The sequence below is a fragment of the Rhinatrema bivittatum genome, chromosome 3 (assembly GCF_901001135.1).
Source record: "Rhinatrema bivittatum chromosome 3, aRhiBiv1.1, whole genome shotgun sequence".
In the NCBI taxonomy this organism is placed as follows: domain Eukaryota; kingdom Metazoa; phylum Chordata; class Amphibia; order Gymnophiona; family Rhinatrematidae; genus Rhinatrema; species Rhinatrema bivittatum.
Window position 1 is genome coordinate 386,384,896 of NC_042617.1, and position 19,320 is coordinate 386,404,215.

The 19,320-nt window shown below is 40.5% G+C and overlaps 1 protein-coding gene across 4 annotated transcripts in view; it reads right to left on the reverse strand.

Moving 5' to 3' along the window:
- CD109 (CD109 molecule) overlaps positions 1-19,320 on the reverse strand; it is a 456,523-nt gene that overhangs the window by 336,462 nt on the left and 100,741 nt on the right. For all 4 annotated transcript variants that reach the window (XM_029595620.1, XM_029595619.1, XM_029595617.1 and 1 more), the window contains exons 6-7: positions 3,779-3,818; positions 2,857-2,941 (exon numbers count right to left, since the gene is read on the reverse strand). In XM_029595620.1, coding sequence (XP_029451480.1) covers positions 2,857-2,941; positions 3,779-3,818 — 125 coding nt within the window. The remainder of the gene's footprint in view (positions 1-2,856; positions 2,942-3,778; positions 3,819-19,320) is intronic.

A 19,320-nucleotide genomic window follows, 5' to 3' on the forward strand; every position in this document is an offset into this window, starting at 1 on the left:
GGCTACACGCTAGGAAATGAGAAAAATAGTTAGAAAAAAACTGAAAAGCAGCAGCAACAAAGGTAAAAAGTGTGCAAGAGGCAGGGTCGTTGTTAAAAACACCATCCTAGAAGCACAGTCCAGATGTATTCTACACATTAAGAAAGGTGAAAGGAAGGCAAAACGATTACCAGCATGGTTAAAAGGGAAGGTGAAAGGATATTGTAGCCAAAAGATCTTCTTTCAAAAATTGGAAGAAGGATCCAATGGAAGAAAATAGGATAAAGCATAAGCGCTGGCAAGTTAAATGTGAGACATTGATAAGACAGACTAAGAGAATTTGAAAAGAAGTTGGCCGTAGAGGCAAAAACTCACAATAAAAACCTTTTTTAAATATATCGGAAGCAGAAAGCCTGCAAGGGAGTTAGATGGACCATTAAATGATTGAGGGGTTAAAGGGGGCACTTAAAGATAAGGCCATCCCGGAAAGATTAAACAATTTCTTTGCTTTGGTGTTTACTAAAGAGGATGTTGGGGGAGATACCTATTCCAGAGAAGATTTTCATGGGTAATGATACAAATGAATGGAACCAAATAACGGTGAACCTAAAAGATGCGGTAGGCCTGATTGACAAATTGAAGAGTAGTAAATCACCTGGATCAGATGGTATACACCCTAGGGTTCTGAAGGAACTCAAAAACAATATTTCAGATCTATTCGTTAAAATTTGTAATCTATCATTAAAATCATCCATTGTTCCTGAAGACTGGAGTGTGGCTAATGTAAAGGGCTCCAGGGGCGAACCGTGAAACTACAGACTAGTTAGCCTGACTTCAGTGCCAGAAAAAATAGTGGAAAGTGTTCTAAAGATCAAAATCAGAGAACAAAGAAAGACAAGGTTTAATAGAACAAAGTAAGCATGGCTTTACTCAAGGCAAGTCTTGCCTCACAAATCTGCTTCACATTTTTGAAGGAGTTAACATGTAGATAAGTGAACCGGTGGATATAGTGTATTTGGATTTTCAGAAGGTATTTGACAGAATTTCTAATTAGAGGCTTCTAAGAAAAGTAAAAGGTCATGGGATAGGTGGTGATGTCCTTTCGTTGATTACATACTGGTTAAAAGCAGAAGTAAGAGCGTCGGATTAAATGGACAATTTTCTCAGTGAATAATAGTAGGTAATGGACTTCTCCTCCAAGAACTTGTCCAATCCTTTTTTAAACCCAGCTACACTAACTGCACTAACCACATCCCCTGGCAATAAATTCCAGAATTTAATTGTGCGTTGAGTGAAAAAGAATTTTCTCTGATTAGTTTTAAATGTGCCACATGCTAACTTCAGGGATTGCCCCCTAGTCCTATTATCCGAAAGAGAAAATAACAGACTCACGTTTATCTGTTCTAGACCTCTCATGATTTTAAAGTCCTCTATCATATCCCCCCCCCCCTCAGCTGTCTCTTCTCCAAGCTGAACAGCCCTAACCTCTAAGTCTTTTCTCATAGGGGAACTTTCCATGCCCTTTATCATTTTGGTCACCCTTGTCTGTACCTTCTCCATCGCAACTATATTTTTTTGAGATGTGGCGACCAGAATTGTACACAGTATTCAAGGTGCGGTCTCACCATGGAGCGATAGAGGCATTGTGATATTTTCCATTTTATTCACCATTACCTTTCTAATAATTGCCAACATTGTTTGCTTTTTGACTGCTGCAGCACACTGAACCAACAATTTCAAAATATTGTCCACTATGATGCCTGGATCTCTTTCTTGGGCGTGGCTCCTAATATGGAACCTATCATTGTTTAACTATAGCATGGGTTATTTTTCCCTATATGCACTGAGAGGAGAGGATCACCTTGCTGGTGGCTGAAAAGCGACCAAAATGATAAAGGGGATGGAACTGCTCCCTTATGAGGAAAGACTAAGACGTTAGGGCTGTACAACTTGGAGAAGGTATGGCTAAGGAGGGTTATGATAGAGGTCTTTAAAATCATGAGATGTCTAAAATGGGTAAATGTGAATCGGTTATTTATTCTTTCGGATAATAGAAGACTAGGGGGTACTCTGTGAAGTTAGCATGTGGCAACATTTAACTAATCTGAGAAAATTCTTTTTCACTCAACGCACAATTAAACTCTGGAATTTGTTGCCAGGGGATGTGATTAGTTCAGTTAGTGTAGCTGGGTTTAAAAAAGGATTGGATAAGTTCTTGGAGGAGACGTCCATTACCTGCTGTTAATTAAGCTGACTTAGAAAACAGCCACTGCTATTACTAGCATCAGTAGCCTGGGATAGACTTAGTTTTTGGGTACCTGCCAGGTTCTTATGACCTGGATTGGCCACTGTTGGAAACAGGATGCGGGATTTGATGGACCTTTGGTCTGACCCAGCATGGCATGTTCTTATGTTCTTAACTTAAGAGGTTAAAATGTAATAAAAATCTGCTGCACATTAAAAAAAAAAAAAAAAAAAAAAAAAAAGATCTGTATGTTGAAATGAGAAATTTATTTAGTTTTGGGATATGTCAGAATGTATTCTGACTTATTTTGAACAAAATTTTAATGATTATAATAAAACATCTAGGATTTTGATCAGCAATGACTATAGGCAGTCAGAGAATACAGTTAAACATCACAAACCTGGCAGCAACCTGTTTTTAATTTAACAGTTTTACATTTGTTGCCATCCAATTTTAACATAAAAGTATTTTAGTTTGTTTTAGTATATATTTTTGCATCTAGACAAACTCCTTTCAGAGAAAACTTGCATGTAAAAACTATGAGGGTTGGAGACAACAGCTTTATACTACAAATAACATATAAAGGGAAAGCAGGCACTGGACATTATGAAATCTATGAAGTAAATTCTTACTTTGCAGTGATAACACCAGTCAGCTCCTTTTTTGTCAGAGAATGATGTACTGATGTTGATACAGCCACTTCAAACTTTGGTAATACTAAAAACAAGTTCATAAAAAGTAAAATAAATACAATTTACAGAAATATAGCATTCCAAGAAGTTGAGAACAGTATTTGACAATATAGCAATGACAGCATGACCTCAGAGTAAAATAATTAAAATAGTAGCACTTATGTGCTTAGCAATTCTGGCTACTCGACTATTGTACAGTAACAAGGTCATTGTGAAAATCTGTACTATAACTCCTGCACATGTGTGTCCATTTTAACCATTTACCTCCTACTTGTCTTAAACTCATTAATCTCATCTAGGATGTCTTAATACAGAAATTAAACTATAAAACGAAGATTTACATTATAGTGCTCTCTGCTGTGGTGTGGGGGATCCAGGTTCACATCTCCAGTCCAAAAGAGCCAATCTGGACTAGTTGCAGGGAGAGAAGAGGGCTGCCATTACCAACCTACCACTGGCAGTAAGGGTATGCCATAGAGGAGGCACCCCTTCAGCCCTTGGGACAGCCAGGGTCACCTGGCTGCCAAGCCATCATCATCTGAGGGACACAGCAGGGGCAGTACAGTCTGTGAAGCGCATTAAGGGACCAAAAAGATTCTTGAATACATTCATTTTATTTCAACTCTACTCAAGCAAGTGCTCACATACATAATTTTAAGTTCTAACGAAGAATATTTTTTATCCACCTTATTATGATAGTCCACATATCAATACACGTGTAACCCCAAATATCTGCAGATGGGTTCCAAATGAAGACCTCAGCACAATTCAGGTTTCAGTTTTTCGTTTTGTAAGGATTCAAAGTCTCCTGTCTAATGAAGCTTGAGGCCAGACAGTGGAAGTAGAAGAAGAAATTACTTACCATACTCCATCACAGTAAAATTCCGATAATGAATTTGTTTCTGTAAGGAGAAGGGGGGGGGGGGGGGGGGGAGTGTTTGACAAAATTAATTTTACTTCTCTCTCTCCCGGTATGCATAAAGACAAAGAAAACCAAAAAGTACAAATGGGATTCAGGGCCTAATGAACATGCAGATCTTTCCGACAAATGAGTAGGAAGAATTATTTAAACAAGTACTGCAAGAGAAAGTAGAAGTTTGTGCCAAAGCAAAACCACTGGGGTCTGTTTTAGCTTTTACATGGCAATAAAAATCCCCATCATCTGATCACTTTGAAACATGTATCACTTATTAAACTATAGAAGACCTTTGGCTCAAAGCACTAAACCAATATAATACAAAACATACTGTATCCATATATCATGTAGGCAGTAAATCATGTGTGAATTTTAAACAAAAAAAAATAACTACAGTGTTGTCACTTCTGTAATAGTTAAAAGTCTCAAGATGGCTTCTTGATGTATAGTGCGGCAAACAAGGATGCCCACTATTTTTTGTAGACTCTGCACAGAACATTTTTCCTTCTTGGGAAGGAAAAAAAAAAAAAAAAAACAGCCAGACTCTTTTGGATATGTATTAATCATGGAGTTACTTTGTACATGTTGATACATCCAACAATTCATGAATTTTTGTTGCTATTGCTATATTTTCTTGAGATATATTTTTTAAAGCAAAATTTAAGATGAGTTTTGTTGCCTCTGATGCTTTGTGGGTTTTTCTTGTACTCACTACAGTAGCAACAAACAGGGGGAAGAAAAATCACATTCATATTGCTGTGATTCCAGCAATAAAATATGAAGTGGTACAGTATGAACTCAAAGTTATGAGGCAACATAATTGAATTTGAAAACCAAAATTTGGGCAGCCTCTTTCAAAAAATAGTATCAAATTCTCAAACATCCTCAATAATGGACCACAACTAAGTGTGGCTACTCCTATGCGAATGACAAGACATATGCTCAATTTTCAAAGCACTTCATAGGCATAAAACCTCATTTTGTGAGTGTAAATAGACCTTTGAAAATCTGCTTGGGGGGTTGTGCGGGTACAGCAAATTTGCTTACTATAAAATGTATGTTCCATAGATAACAGGATGAATTAGCCATATGTGGGTAACATTATACAGTGGCAACAAGTGAACTCATTTCTCCATGCTAGTAGAGCTTTCAGCACTACTGAGCATGTGCAAGATCTTCCATATGGGCATTGCCTCAAGAGCCTCCTCAATGTGTTACAGAGCTAACTAGCCAAGTAGTCAATTCTCCAGGGAGGAGAGCAGGTATCTCATAGCTAATTCAGCCCATCTATGGAAAACACCATTTATGGTAAGAAAACTTGCTTTTCCCATTGATAAGCAGACTGAATTTGCCATGATATGTGGGGAGTCCCAAGCTAAGATTACAGTGGAACGTTGCTGAAAAGCAATCCGAACTCCACTGTTGAGGAGGATAGACTACTGTATATTATGCAACACTGCCTGTCCAAAAGGTACTGTCCAAAGTTGATATTTTGTCCAGACAATAGTGGGAGTAAAAGTATGCACTGATGAGCAAGTAGCAGCCTTGCAGATTTCTTCGAGAGATACTTCTTGCAAGTGGTCAACAGAGACCTAATAAGCTTTTACTGGATTGACAAGATCAAGACCTGCTGATGTGTACCAGTGCTGAATGCATTCAGCAGTCTAATTGGACAAGGTGCACTTCGACTCCAAAGAAACTAGTTGATTATGATCGAATGAGACAAATAGCTGTAAAGCCTGACTATGTGGCTGAGTTTTCTTCTTATAGTAGGCCAGAGCTCATTTACAATCCATGGTATGAAGGTGCTTCTCACTACCATAAGAAACAGAGCCATATCAATAGCAGGGCCTCACCTCTGGAACTCCCTATCGGAACACCTAAGATTACAGAACACTAAAATATTTTAAAAATTGCTCAAAACTTGGCTCTTCAGACAAGTCTACAGAGACGGGATCGGCTAATTGTCCACATGACCACAGATACCTAGACTTCAACCCCCACTAAGAACTTTACTAACCCCAACCACCTCAATCACCACCCAGCTTTTATTCCAGCAACATACTCAGTTGAACCTTCTAAACCCAACCAATTTCACACTATTGTATCCTATAAAATCACGAGAAGTCACCATGAAGAGAATCCACCATCACTGGATGACAAATACCATGACAAACCTGACTGCATTAACATATACAGCTAGATGTTCATTTTGTCTCTAGGTTTAGCACATCCCACAGTCCCCTACCATTCCTCATATCTACCCCTATAAACATATGTTCTCTGTACTGTATCTCCGGAAGCAAAACCCATGTCACCTCTCACAGTTATGATTGTAGTAGTTAATCTTTTTGTAACTGATGCTATACCTAATCTGTTGCTATATAAGCTGTTTTATTTATTTATTTATTATTTATTTAACAGCTTTTAATATACCGGTGTTCGTGCGTGCACATCACGCCGGTTTACAGCAAAACTTGCGAAAGGAGGAAAATTTATTTATTTTATTTATTTATTTATTTAAAGGCTTTTATATACCGGAGTTCATGCACTAGTGCATACCACTTCGGTTTACACGGAACAAGGAACAGAAAATTACATCAAACAGATTGAACAATTAAACAAATATACAATTACATCCAACAATTGGGTATAAATAACATGGCTAACTTAGTAGGAACTTAGAGTTAGAGGTGAAGGAGAGAAATAGTACCAAGTGGTAATAGAACAATGTTAATAGCTAAATAATAAATATAAATAGTAAATACAAGTTCTTATAATAAATACAGGTGTTTACAGATTACAGTCTTCAAGAAAAGTTTACGTCTACAGAATAGGGTTAAGTAAATAAGAACTGGCGGTTATTTCTATAGGAGTGAAGACTTCAAAAACTAAGGTTACATCTGGATTAAGAGGTATTGGTGTAGCATGTTCAAATATTTAATGATTTGGAATTGTGAGACCAAGGATAAAATTAGGAGTTGTTTGATATGATTATAAAAGCGAGAATGATTCAAGTTCTGGGATGTGGTTCTGAGCTAGACCTTTAAGTGTAGGCTTTTGTAAAGAGCCAGGTCTTGAGTTTCTTTTTGAATGTTCGAGTACACGTTTCGAGGCGAATGTCCGTGGGGAGGGCATTCCAATGAAGGGGGCTGGCAGTCGAGAATGCACGTTTCTTGAGTGAGGACTTGGCTGAAGGTACGTGTAAGGTGCCTAAGTATCTGTTTCTGATTGGTCGTGAAGACTCGTGTAGGCGAAGTGGAAGGCTTAGATCTAGCGACGTTTGTGAATGGATGTTCTTGTGTGTTATAGTTAGCACTTTGAAAATGATTCTGGATCTGATGGGGAGCCAGTGTAAGTGTTTTAGTATGGGTGTTATGTGTTCACTTCTGCTGGTGTTAGTAAGAATCCTTGCGGCGGAGTTCTGCAACATTTGTAGAGGTTTTGTGGTTATGGTTGGAAGGTCTATAAGCAGAGAGTTGCAGTAATCGATTTTGGAAAATAGTATTGTTTGGAGGACTGTTCTGAAGTCCTGAAAATGCAGGAGAGGTTTCAGCTTTTTCAGAATATGTAGTTTATAATAGCATTCTTTCGTTGTGTTCTTGACAAATTCTTTGAGAATTTAACCAATTTTATCTGATGTCATAACCTATTTGTATCTGATGTTATCCCAATTGTGTTACGCTTGTAATATGTTATACCTGTAAACCAGAGAGAGGGCCTTTCGCTAAACTTTGGTATATACAAGCTTACAAATAAATAAATAAATACATGCGCATGTGGCATCTGGAAAATATCAGCAATAATATGGATTGATTGATGTGGAAAACAGAGACCACTTCTGGTGGGAAATTTTGGATGTATACGAAGGACCACCTTATTTTGAATGAACTGCATGTAAGGAGGATAGTGCACAAGAGCTTGTAACTCACTTACTCTGTGCACTGATGTGTTGGCTACTAGGAAAATTACTTCAGCGACACTGTGTCCAGATGCTCAAAGGGAGGTTTCATCAACGGCAAGGGCAGCATTGAGATCCCATGGTACTGGCAGTTTACAAGCCAGAGGCTGCAAATGCATACACCTTTCATGAATTTAGGCTCTAGAGTATGCTGGGAGACAGGCTCATCATACACTGATACATGATAGGCTGCTTTGGCACTAAGGTGTACTCTGAAGATGTAACTAGGCTGGAATCAGATAAGAGTTGCAAAAATAAGAGGTGGTGCCATAGTTCACAGGAGAATGAGTTGAGGCCATGCTGGGTATACCAATTCCACTTAAAGGCACAGTTGTGCTTGGTTGAAGGTTTGCGAGCCAAGAGAACAATATCCTCGATTGACTTGGGCATGACAGGTCAGCTATTGTTGAGCACTCAACATCCATGCTGCAAGATCGAGTGGACACCAGTTTTTGATGAAGCAACTTACTATCTTCCTTAGAAAGCAGATGAGGATCCACTCTAAGCTGAATTGGAGGATGTTGTGAGACAAAAGATGCGCATACCAGACCTGTCTGAGCCATGCTGGAGCTATGAGAATTATGCAGGCTTGGTCTCGAAACAGTTTCTGAATTGTCCTCACTATAAGAGGTAGGAGAGGAAAAGCATATAAGGCTTTGTCTCCAATCTATTAAGAAAGCATTCTGAGCGATTTGGAGTTCACTAGAAAGAATGGAGCAAAATTGATCAGGTTTTTCCGATTGTACTCTGTTGCAAACAGATATATTGATAGATGACCCCCACCACTCAAAGAGTTAGTCTCTCTGGATTGTCTGAGTGACCATTCATGAGGTTGGAACACACTGCTGTAGGTATTGGATATCCCAGGAAGGTATGTGGCCTGAAGGGTGGCATAATTATCGCCCATTGCCAGATTTCCAGCCTCTCATGAAAGCTTCCAGGAGCTACTTCTTCCCTGCTTGTTGACATAAAATATAGCTACCTGGCTGTCAGTTTGTAGTAAGATGCTTTTCTCTTGCAGGAGATGTGTAAACATGCAAAGTGCAAACATGCAAACATGAAACAGACCAGTTGTCCTGAGTTTGAAAGGACATGGTATGTGCTCCCCAGCCTTTGGTGGAGGCATACGTCCCCAATGTTATTTTATAGGAAAGAGGTAGAAAGGAGGCTCTATCTCAAAAGACATGAGGAAGCTCCCATTTCATTGGCTGAGACGATTGGAATTATTGTGCTTAGGGGCTGAGTGAGTTGATTCCATTGGTTGTGCAAGCCCCACTGAAGATAGTGGATGTGAAGGTGAGTCAAGAGGACTACATGAATCACCACTGTCTTGTGGCCGAGGATGACCAAGATCTGACCAGCTGTGAAGTACTGAATGGACAGATGTCATCAAATTAAGTGATGCAGCTTGTGAACTCTGTCGGAAGACAGGAATACTTTCTCTTGCAAGGAATCTATCTGTGCTCCAATGAACTGTATTTGTTGGATCAGAATCAGTGTAGACTTCTCAAAGTTGATTAAGAATCCAAGAATCTGCAGCAATCATGGAGTGAAGAAGAGCTTGCAACACTCCCTCTCGAGAGGATGCTGTTATGAGCCAGTTGTCCAGATATGGGAATACCTGGATACCTTGACACCTCAGATGAGCCGCCACCACTGAAAGCTCTTGAAGCTCTTGGGACTTGTAGATCAAAATGGGACTACCTTGTATTAGTAGTGAGTAGAAACCAGTTCGAAACAAATATAGCAACAAAATGAGGAGGGGATGGGGATGTGCATGTAGGCAACCTTGAGATCCAGTGTGCACATCTGTTGGGGGTTTATCTAATTGCTGGCCACAATTAACCTGGGGGTTAATTAATTAATTAGTTGGCTAATTAATTAATTTAGTAATCTGGGGGTCCTAATCAACCAACAACTGAACTTCAAAAAACATATCAGTGCCATACTCAAAGAGGGTTTCTTCAAACTTAAAGTCTTAAAAAACCTGAAACCTCTCCTTCACGCTAGTGACCTCCGCACTGTCGTCCAGGCTACACTGGCATCCAAGATGGATTACTGTAACTCCCTCTTTCTTGGCCTACCCTACTCCTCCTTAAAGCCCCTCCAAATGCTACAGAACGCTGTAGCCAGAACCCTCTCCAACGCTCACAAATACGACCACATTTCCCCTATACTGAATGACCTACACTGGCTCCCTATTCCCTCCCGCATCCTCTTTAAATCCCTGACCATTATCCATAAAGCCTTATATTCCCATCACTCCAACTGGCTGGTAGATCCCCTCCAATTTGCCTGCTCGAATAGACCGACAAGGACCACTAACAAAGGGTCCCTCCATGTACCATCCCTAAAGAAAGCACACCTCACAGCCACAAGGGATCGGGCGCTCTCCATTGCTGGACCTATGCACTGGAACTCACTCCCAACCCACCTCAGACTTGAACCTTGCATCACCAAATTCAGAGTCCAGCTCAAAACCTGGCTATTCAAACAAGCCTTTCCCCAAAACCCTGATGAATATTGAATTGTGATGGATCATGACCTGAATTTGACTATGACCTTGTGCTTATGACATAGTTCACTTGTTAATTGTTCCTATGCTTCCCTGCTCTCCTATTGGTTTTTTGTACCCCCTACCCTTCCCCTGTTACTTGTTATTTCCGTTGCTTTTGTTCCATATAAACCGAGGTGATGTTTCGACTAACATCGGTATAGAAGACTCTTTAAATAAATAAATTAGCCAACCTCAGTTAGTAAAAGAACCCTCAGGTAAAAGAAAGACTACACAGAAGGGATGTATATAACACCTGCTGCAAATGCTGTTATTTTTAAGAGAGTCCTCTGTAGATGTCTCTGGGAACTAAAAGTTACTATTTTTCCAAAGGCTATGCAGATACTAAAAGTGCTTATGTTCTAAAACCATGAGAACTGTTAGCCCAAGGTCATACCAGAAACCTGGGAGTAACAGGGGGTGCAGTCAACACCAAACAGTACCAAGTAGATGAGGTGGATTGTGATAAAAACAGTGGGAGGAAGGGGGACTCCACTCCCGCTTCAAGCAAGTTAGGATAAAAGTAAGCAGAGCTGTGAGAACATGAGTGTCGCCCGTTACTTATTTCAGACTTCCAGAGCTGAACGGATTTTCTTGGGCCCATTTCATCTGCCATTAGGAATATAAGATTTGTTATCTTTATATGTATCTTTTAAAACCTTTCTAGTTATTATTTGTTTGCAATCTTCTCTCCAGTGCTTGCTGTTTACCATTTGTGTTATAGTCTTGCTTAGTAAGTGCTCAAAAACTTTCCATCTAATATCTGGATCCTGGTGTACCGACGCAGTGTATATGAGCATGTTTGTTTGGTATCTAAGAAGTCCCAAGGTATAGAGGCTCCTTGGTATCTCCCTCTTTCCTAAGAATTAGTCCCTATGTAGGCCTGTGGGAGTACGAGCAAGCCCCTCGGAATATTCTGTGTTTGTGTGCAACCAGAACCCAGAACATCCAATCCCCTGCTTGAACAAAGGGGAATATGGTGCTGAAGGAATTCATCTTTAACTTCTCCAGGTGGAGGTAGCTGTTCAGGTATCAACCCAAAATTACCCGATTTCTTGGGAATGAGGAAATATCGGGAATAGAACCCCTGGTACACGTGCAATGTCAGGACATGATTTATGGCTCTTTGTTAGAAAAGAACCTGACTGGGAGAGCGGCGACTTCACCCGCCAAGATGGCCGCCTAAGATCTCGGCTCCCTCTTCCACCGAAGCAAATCCTCCCCCATTGCGGCAATAACCGGCTAAAAATTTCTAAATTTTAGCATTCCAGGGTCCATTGACCACTCCACGGAAAAAAACGGATCTTAATCGTTTCTCCTTCATGGCGGCAGCCACAGCTACGGCCCTCGGGGAAGGAGACAAGATGGCGCTGGCTCGTGAGAACGCAAAGGAATCAGAGCCAGCAGCAGCGGCAGCTGACACAGAGGTCCCGACAAGGTATGAATTCCGGACCTGGTTCCAAGAATTGAGAGGCGATATGGCACGATTTCGTCAGGAGTTGGGCGCCATGATTGAGGATATCAAAACTGATGTTCGCGAGCTTGAAAGGCATGCTGATGTAAATGAAAATGGGCTGCAGGAAACACAAATGGAGCTTGAAAGCATACGTGAAGAGCACAGGAAGCTCAGGGATTCACAGGAGGAGTTGCAGCTGCATGTGGAAGATTTGGAAAACAGAGTGAGGAGGGTGAATCTCAGATTTCGCGGGGTGCAAGAAGGAGAAGAATTTAGAGACTGTTCACAGGTGGTGCAAAGTATCTGTGCCTTCCTGCTGGACCCGGAGGGCACCAAGGAGAGACCGCGGGAAGTGGTCCTGGAGCATGCCCACAGAGCTTTTGGGAACCCGAGGAACAATCAGGCCCAGGACATTGTAGCTTGATTTCATAGCTTCCTGGTCAAGGAGAAGGTAGCACAAGCAGCAAGAGCAATGGGAACCATAACGTGGAAGGATCATAAAATTGAGGTGTTCCAGGACTTGGCAATCTCCACCATCAGGAAAAGGCGAGAATTTCAGGATGTTATTAATATATTAAGATCCCAAAATATTAGGTACCGATGGCTTTTCCCATTTGGACTTCACTTCACAATCAACAGGATCCAATCCCGTGTTCACCGGGTAATGGAAGCGGAAGATATTCTGCGTGCAGCGGGCTTGCCAGTGCTGGGATCAGTGGGCAATAAGGATATAACATCTGCAAGCAACAATCGTAAAGGGGATAGACCTTGTTGGAAAAGAGTGGACAACGGAGGCAGACGCCTGTGCCGGAGATCCGGGGGAACATCGGAGATTGACGAGCCAGGATAAGTTCCACTTTGGCTAGCTTCTGGACTTTTTTAAATCTGGGTTGGCTCATTTTTGCCAAAGTCTTTGCATTGCTATGACAAGCGAAGCGTGGACCACAGTCCACAGAAGCTTAACCGGTGATAAATGTAAAAGTTGGAGGGGAACTTGTTTTTTCATTCCCCCAGTTAGCATTAGGAGGTGTTATACTATTTAAAGTTTATAGCTAGGAGGAGGGGGGGGGCGCACTACCATGGTTAGTGGTGACGTCAGGTCTCTCATGGAGGTGAACCACTCAGAGGAGAGTGGCCGGAGGATGGGTGGGGAGGGGAGAGGGAGGGAGGAGGGAGGGGAGTGGAAGGAGTTTGCTTGGTATAGGGTCACAACTGCTGGGTGATTGGCGTATGGTATTCGGCACGGTCACAGGAGAGGCCGGTCCTAGATGCTATGAAGATGCAATGGGGAGCGTAGACCCGTGCTATATAAAGTAGTCATGGGGCTCTTAAAAATTATATCAATGTGAAGTCCTAAATACTTACAATAAGCGACAGTTATTTATGCGGGATATGGCTCACTTCAAAGCGGATATAATCAGAAACCCACATCCGGAAACGCTATGAGAGGTTACTGTCCTCTAAAGGATACCCACAAGTTTTCCATGCAGCAGCAACGGTTCAACATAAGTATAATGGGGTAGGGATTATGTTCGCCAGCTCTTTGATAGCTGATGTTCTCTCAGCGGTCAGAGATGTTGAGGGCAGGTACATCCTCGTGAAAGCTAAAATTAATGAGGAAATATATACCTTCTTGAATATATATGCCCCCAATACTGATCAGATTTCATTCTTTACTAAACTTTCCACAGTAATCAGTGAGTGGGCGGAGGGCCGCCTTATTGTGGGAGGAGATTTTCATATCACTCGTTATCCCTACTTAGACAATACTCATAGTGGGGGCGCTGGGGGCAAAGCAGCCAGAAAGGTGCTTAAACACTTAATTGCTGATCGCGGGCTTACGGATATTTGGAGACTGCATAACTCCACAGCTCGGAATTATACTTTTTTTCCTCACCCACATCAGTCTTATTCTCGGATTGATTACTTTTTGATAGATAAAGATTTGGTGAGGAGGGTGCGAGACGCGGATGTGGGTACTTGGTCGGACCATGCCCCAATCTGGCTCACGATAACGGGAGAATCTCAGGCGGGTACTAAATTTTGGAGATTAAATGATAGATTGCTAGAGGACAAGATTTTTGTGGCCAATATAAAGAAGCAGATAGCCAATTTCCTGGAAATTAATGATAATGGGGAAGTTTCACCAGGAGTATTATGGGATAGTCTTAAGGCCTATGTGAGGGGTCTCTGCATAGCACGGGCTACCTCTGCAAAGAAGGAGAGGGAAAGGGAACGACTTTCTCTCATGGAGCGTATAGCTCGTTTAGAATTGGGGCATAAGCGTACTTTAGATCCAGGCCTCCTACAGCGTCTACTGGAAGCCAGGCGGGCTTTGCAAACCTTAGACATGGATCAGATAGCATATCAGTTACAGTTGTTGAAACAACACCATTTCGAATGGGGGAATAAAGCTGGGTGGCAGTTGGCCAGGAAGCTAAAAGAAAGGGAATCCCAAATCACTAAAATTAAGGGGTCTCACGGTCAATACGTGTATTCCCAGAAAGAAATTGGGCAAAGCTTCAATTTTATCGATTACTATATGACTCGGAGCATTCGAGTACCCAGGAGGAGATTGACCAATATTTGCAGGATATTCAGCTGCCGGCTCTCTCCCAAGAACAAAGAGATCAGCTTAATGCAGAATTAAGAGAGGGTGAGGTTTCTCTCATTATCAAAGATCTCAAATCGGGGAAAGCCCCCGGTTTAGATGGGTTTACAGGAAAATTTTATAAAGTGTTTAGTGCGGAGTTGATAGCACCGTTGGTGTCTATGTTTAATGCGTTAAGGTCCGATGGCATGCTTTCTAAGGAGGCAAACACTGCTGGAATTACTAGGATGTGCATTCGTTTCATTCATTTAATTCATTTCATACATTTCCCATTATATGCCAATTAGATGTGCATTCGTTTCATATTACATGCTTGTATAGGAAACAGATGAAACAAATGCACATCCCTAGGAATTACTGTATTGGCCAAACCTGGTAGGGATCACACACTATGTGGCTCTTATCGGCCGATTTCTCTGATCAATATTGACCTGAAAATCTTAGCGAGGGCACTGGCTTTACGCCTTGGAAGAGTGGCCCACAAGGTTGGTCGCCAGGAACCAGTCAGGTTTCATACCAGGCAGACTCGCCTCGGACAATGTGAAGAGGGTGGTAGAATTGATGTGGTGGGAGCAAACTAAAAGTATTCCAGCGGTGATGCTTGCGATGGGATGCTGAAAAGGTGTTCGATCACGTGCGTTGGCCTTATTTAAGGTTTTGGAGGTCTTGGGGTTGGGGGAATTCTTTATCACTTGGGTTAAGAAATTATACGGAAGCCCGCATGCTAGGATAAAAATAAATGGGGCTTACTCTGATCTATCTGAAGTTAAAAGGGGAACTCGACAGGGGTGCCCCGTTGTCGCCCCTCTTTGCCCTATCGCTGGAACCTTTTGCGGAGAAAGTCCGATGTCACTCTGGCATTCAGTTCAAACTCACATGAAAAGTGTCCAATGTGTTATTTCTTTTTTTTTTTTTTTTTCCAATTTATTCTTTATTAGTTTTTCAATGAAACAATCATAGAAAAGATCATACATATTGTATATCACATATCCAATTGTTAACAATAATCTTTATGGTAAAATATCTAATTATGTGATATCAAACATAATTGGGGGAGAACATTTCCAACAATTTTCAAAGGAAATCTGGAGTCTAATAGTCCCTCAAATCTTAGAGGGTATATCAAGACTACAGCTTGAAATAATTGAGAAGGAGATTTTTACTTAATTCAAGGACCTTTTACCTCTAACACTCCCAAATTGGCATCCGATTTATCTAATAAGAAGGTCTCCAAATGAGATGGATCTGTAAACCCAAATTTTTTCCCTTTGTAGTTCACATAACATATACAGGGAAATTTCAAAAAGAATGTTCCACCCATAGCTACAACTCGATGTTTTAATGACAAAAAAGCCCTTCTCCTAGCTTGGGTGGGTCTAGCTACATCTGGGAAAATCTGGAGTTTTTGTCCACAAAAGGAGAGATCCTTATTAGGAAAAAATGTCCTGAGTACCTTATCCTTGTCTTGTTCTGACAAAAAGGAAATGAAGAGAGTGGCCCTGCTCCCAATAGTGTCTAGAGAATCCTCCAAGAAGGCAGAAATGCCTAAACTTGGGGGACTGTCCTGACCCTGACCGGGAACAGTTCCCTCCCTCTTCTTATTAAGATAATAAATTTTAGACAAATTAGAAATTTCTTCCTCTTTATACATCAAAAACTCTTTAAGAAATTTCTTAAACAATTCCACAGGGGATAGCAACCGTGTTATTGGAAAATTTACTATCCTTAAATTTTTTACACGCATAATATTTTCCATTCGTTCTAACTCTCTATGGATATTTAAGCTCTCTCTCGTGTTATTTCTAAAGATAATATTTTAGATTATTAGGGGGGAAAAAACCTCCATTTTCCTAAGAACACTGCTCATAATTTTTTAACAAAAAAATTTAAGGAGGAAATGGAATGTTTCATAAGTTTACAGTGCATTACTGGCTTGTAATGCTATGTATCAGTTTTAATCACGAACTTTCCACCTCCAACCTTATGAGTGATTTTTATGTGGATATCAAAGTGCGCTGAAACTTTTTTTTTTTTTTTTTTAATCATAAACGATAGTGGTAAATTAGAGTGGTAGAATATAATACTTATTATATCACCTAATAGCGGTAACACCGACTTATACTCGAAACTAATTTAAAGTCCACCCGACAAGGCCTTGTTTCTGACCATGGTAGGTCTTTCTTCAGGGGATGTAAATTGATATACTAAAACATCAGAATTACTTATCTTGAAGTTGTTACTGTAGCCACGCGCTTGTTACTCAAAACCTCCAAAGCTTTCCATGCCTCTCCCAGGCCGAATGAAGTTGTAAGACGCTGTAGAATGCTGTGAAGCTGTCGGACTTTTCCGTACTCTCCGGGAGCTATTGAATCAGTGGGTGCTTCTAACGGATGGTGAAGTTACCGCGAAGCTCTAATCTCCACAGAAAATTCTTTTGAAGACTGGCGCGAGCTGAAATGCTTCGCTTTATTCCATCGTGGTATGTCTTTCGCTCTCAAAAATGCTCTCTGCTGTAGCAGGTTTGAATGAGGTTTAAAAATCTTTCCCCTTATGTTCAAACTATCAGCCAATCAATTTTCAGACGTAACTTGACGTATTAGCGTAGAAATTAAATCAATGTACTCCAGTCCAGGTCTTCATTGAGCCCCGATGGAGCCTGAGTCTTTAGTGTGAATATCCAAAATGCCTCTCGGCGATTTAACAGTGAAATTCGGTCCCCTCCTCTGGGTGACTCCTGGACTTGATCTATTATAGTCCATCTTAACTCCCCAAATGTGTGGTGAAATTGTAAACAATGAGCTACCATGGGGGCTTTGACGGTTTCTGTCCTTATGCGAGACTTATGTTCATTTAACCTTAATCTTATACAGCGAGTAGTTCTGCCTATATATACCAAGGAGCACGGACAGGTAATGGCATACACAACATAGGAGGATTCACAACTGGTAATCCATCTTCGATATACCTTATAATGAGTCATGGGTTGCTCCCAAGCTTGTCCCTCTATTGTGTTGTCGCAATGGGTGCACTGACCACATTTGTGGTGTCCCATTCGTTCTATTGATGTTCTGTTGACCAAGTGTGCATGTACTAGCTTATCACGCAAATTGCTCCCCCTAGAGGTAACAATTAAAGGTGGATTTTGAAAATTTTCGTGTAACTGTACCAGGTGCCAATGTTGGCGTATCGCTTTTGAAATGACAGAGATGGCTGTGGTATGTTTTAAAAAACACATACTGTTTCAGGATGCTCTTTTTTAGGTCTATAGGTTAGTAATGCTTCCCTATCCGAATATTTTGCCCGTTTATAAGCTTTTTTTTATAGCTTGTTTTGGGTAGCCACGTTGTGCAAATCTATCCATCAAAATTTTTGCTTGGTGTTCAAATTCCCCCATATCTGAGCAAATTCTTCTCACCCTGAAAAATTGGCTAACTGGGAGCCCACACTTGAATGTGTATGGATGATGACTGTGAAACCTCAATAGGTTGTTACGGTCTGTTGACTTACGAAACACAGTGGTTGTAAATTGATTATTGTTAAAGGTCACCAACACATCCAAGAAAGATATCTGAGAATCTGAATGTTGCATGGTAAATTGTAGATTTTCATCAATGGAATTAATCCACTCATTAAATTGATTTAATTGTACCTCTGTACCTTGCCATAAGAAGAATATATCGTCTATATAAAGATACCAACTAATAATGTACTGATACCAAACAGAGTTATAAATCCACCGTTCTTCAAAGGCTGCCATGTATAAGTTAGCTGTTGTAGGGGCTAAAAGCGACCCCATGGGAACGCCATGAATTTGCTGATAGATGGTTTCCCCGTAAATAAAATAATAATTTCGCAATACTATTTCTGTAAATTGTAAAATGCATGTGGTAGTTATTCTTAAATGATCAACTCTATGTTCTAAACATTGTTGTATAACCATGAGAGCCTCTAATTGGGGAACATTCGTGTATAAGGCTGAGACATCCATTGTAACTAGCCTAATCTGAGTTGATGTAGACTGAAGGTTGTTTTGTTCCAATTTTTGTAAAAATTGTGATGTATCTTTTATATAAGATTTCATTTCCCTCACATATGGTTGCAGTAAACGGTCCACAAATATGGCTGGTGCTTCCAATACTGATCCGTTTAAGGACACTATGGGTCGAATCTGCGGATGAACTAGATCTTTGTGTATTTTGGGGAAAACATGGAACACCACTTACGGAGTATATTAAACAGCAGATAATACCCTAGGGGTCTCAGAGTGCAGAAAGAACCCATGTTATTTACAGACAACAAGGAGTTCATGCAAACTTGGATGGCGATATTAAATAAATGTTCGCTAGATTTAATGCTTTTAATAGCAAAATAGGTTAAACAATTTAGCTCAGAATTAACAACTCAAATTCAAGAACAAACTGAGCGGTTAAAAGCAGAAATGGAGACAACTAAATTAGATGAAAAATTTATCGAGTTTAAGATTAATTTAGAACAACTTAAGATACCTATAAAAGAAATGAAAATTAGCAAAATTTTACTTTATCAGACGGACTATAAAATGGATAAAGTTTATAACTGGTGGGGCAACAGTAGAACTCAACAAGGCTCATCTAATAAAGTCCGCTTTAATTTTTCATCGGACGATAACTCTAGCGGATCAGATGAAATAGAACAAAGGGAAGTTTCTAGCAGAGATACAGAGAATTCTATTTTTTACCCAAACGCGGAGGCAGAGGGATATTAAATTACCAATGAGGTCGACGCAAGAACAGCCCACCGGAAGAACGAAGCTCCAATACGAGAAATACACTCACACAGAAGAAACAACCGCAGTGGTAAATTTATCCACCACCAGTTTAACGGATTTACAGAGGGAAGTCTTAGATTTGGGATTGACTTTTGTACC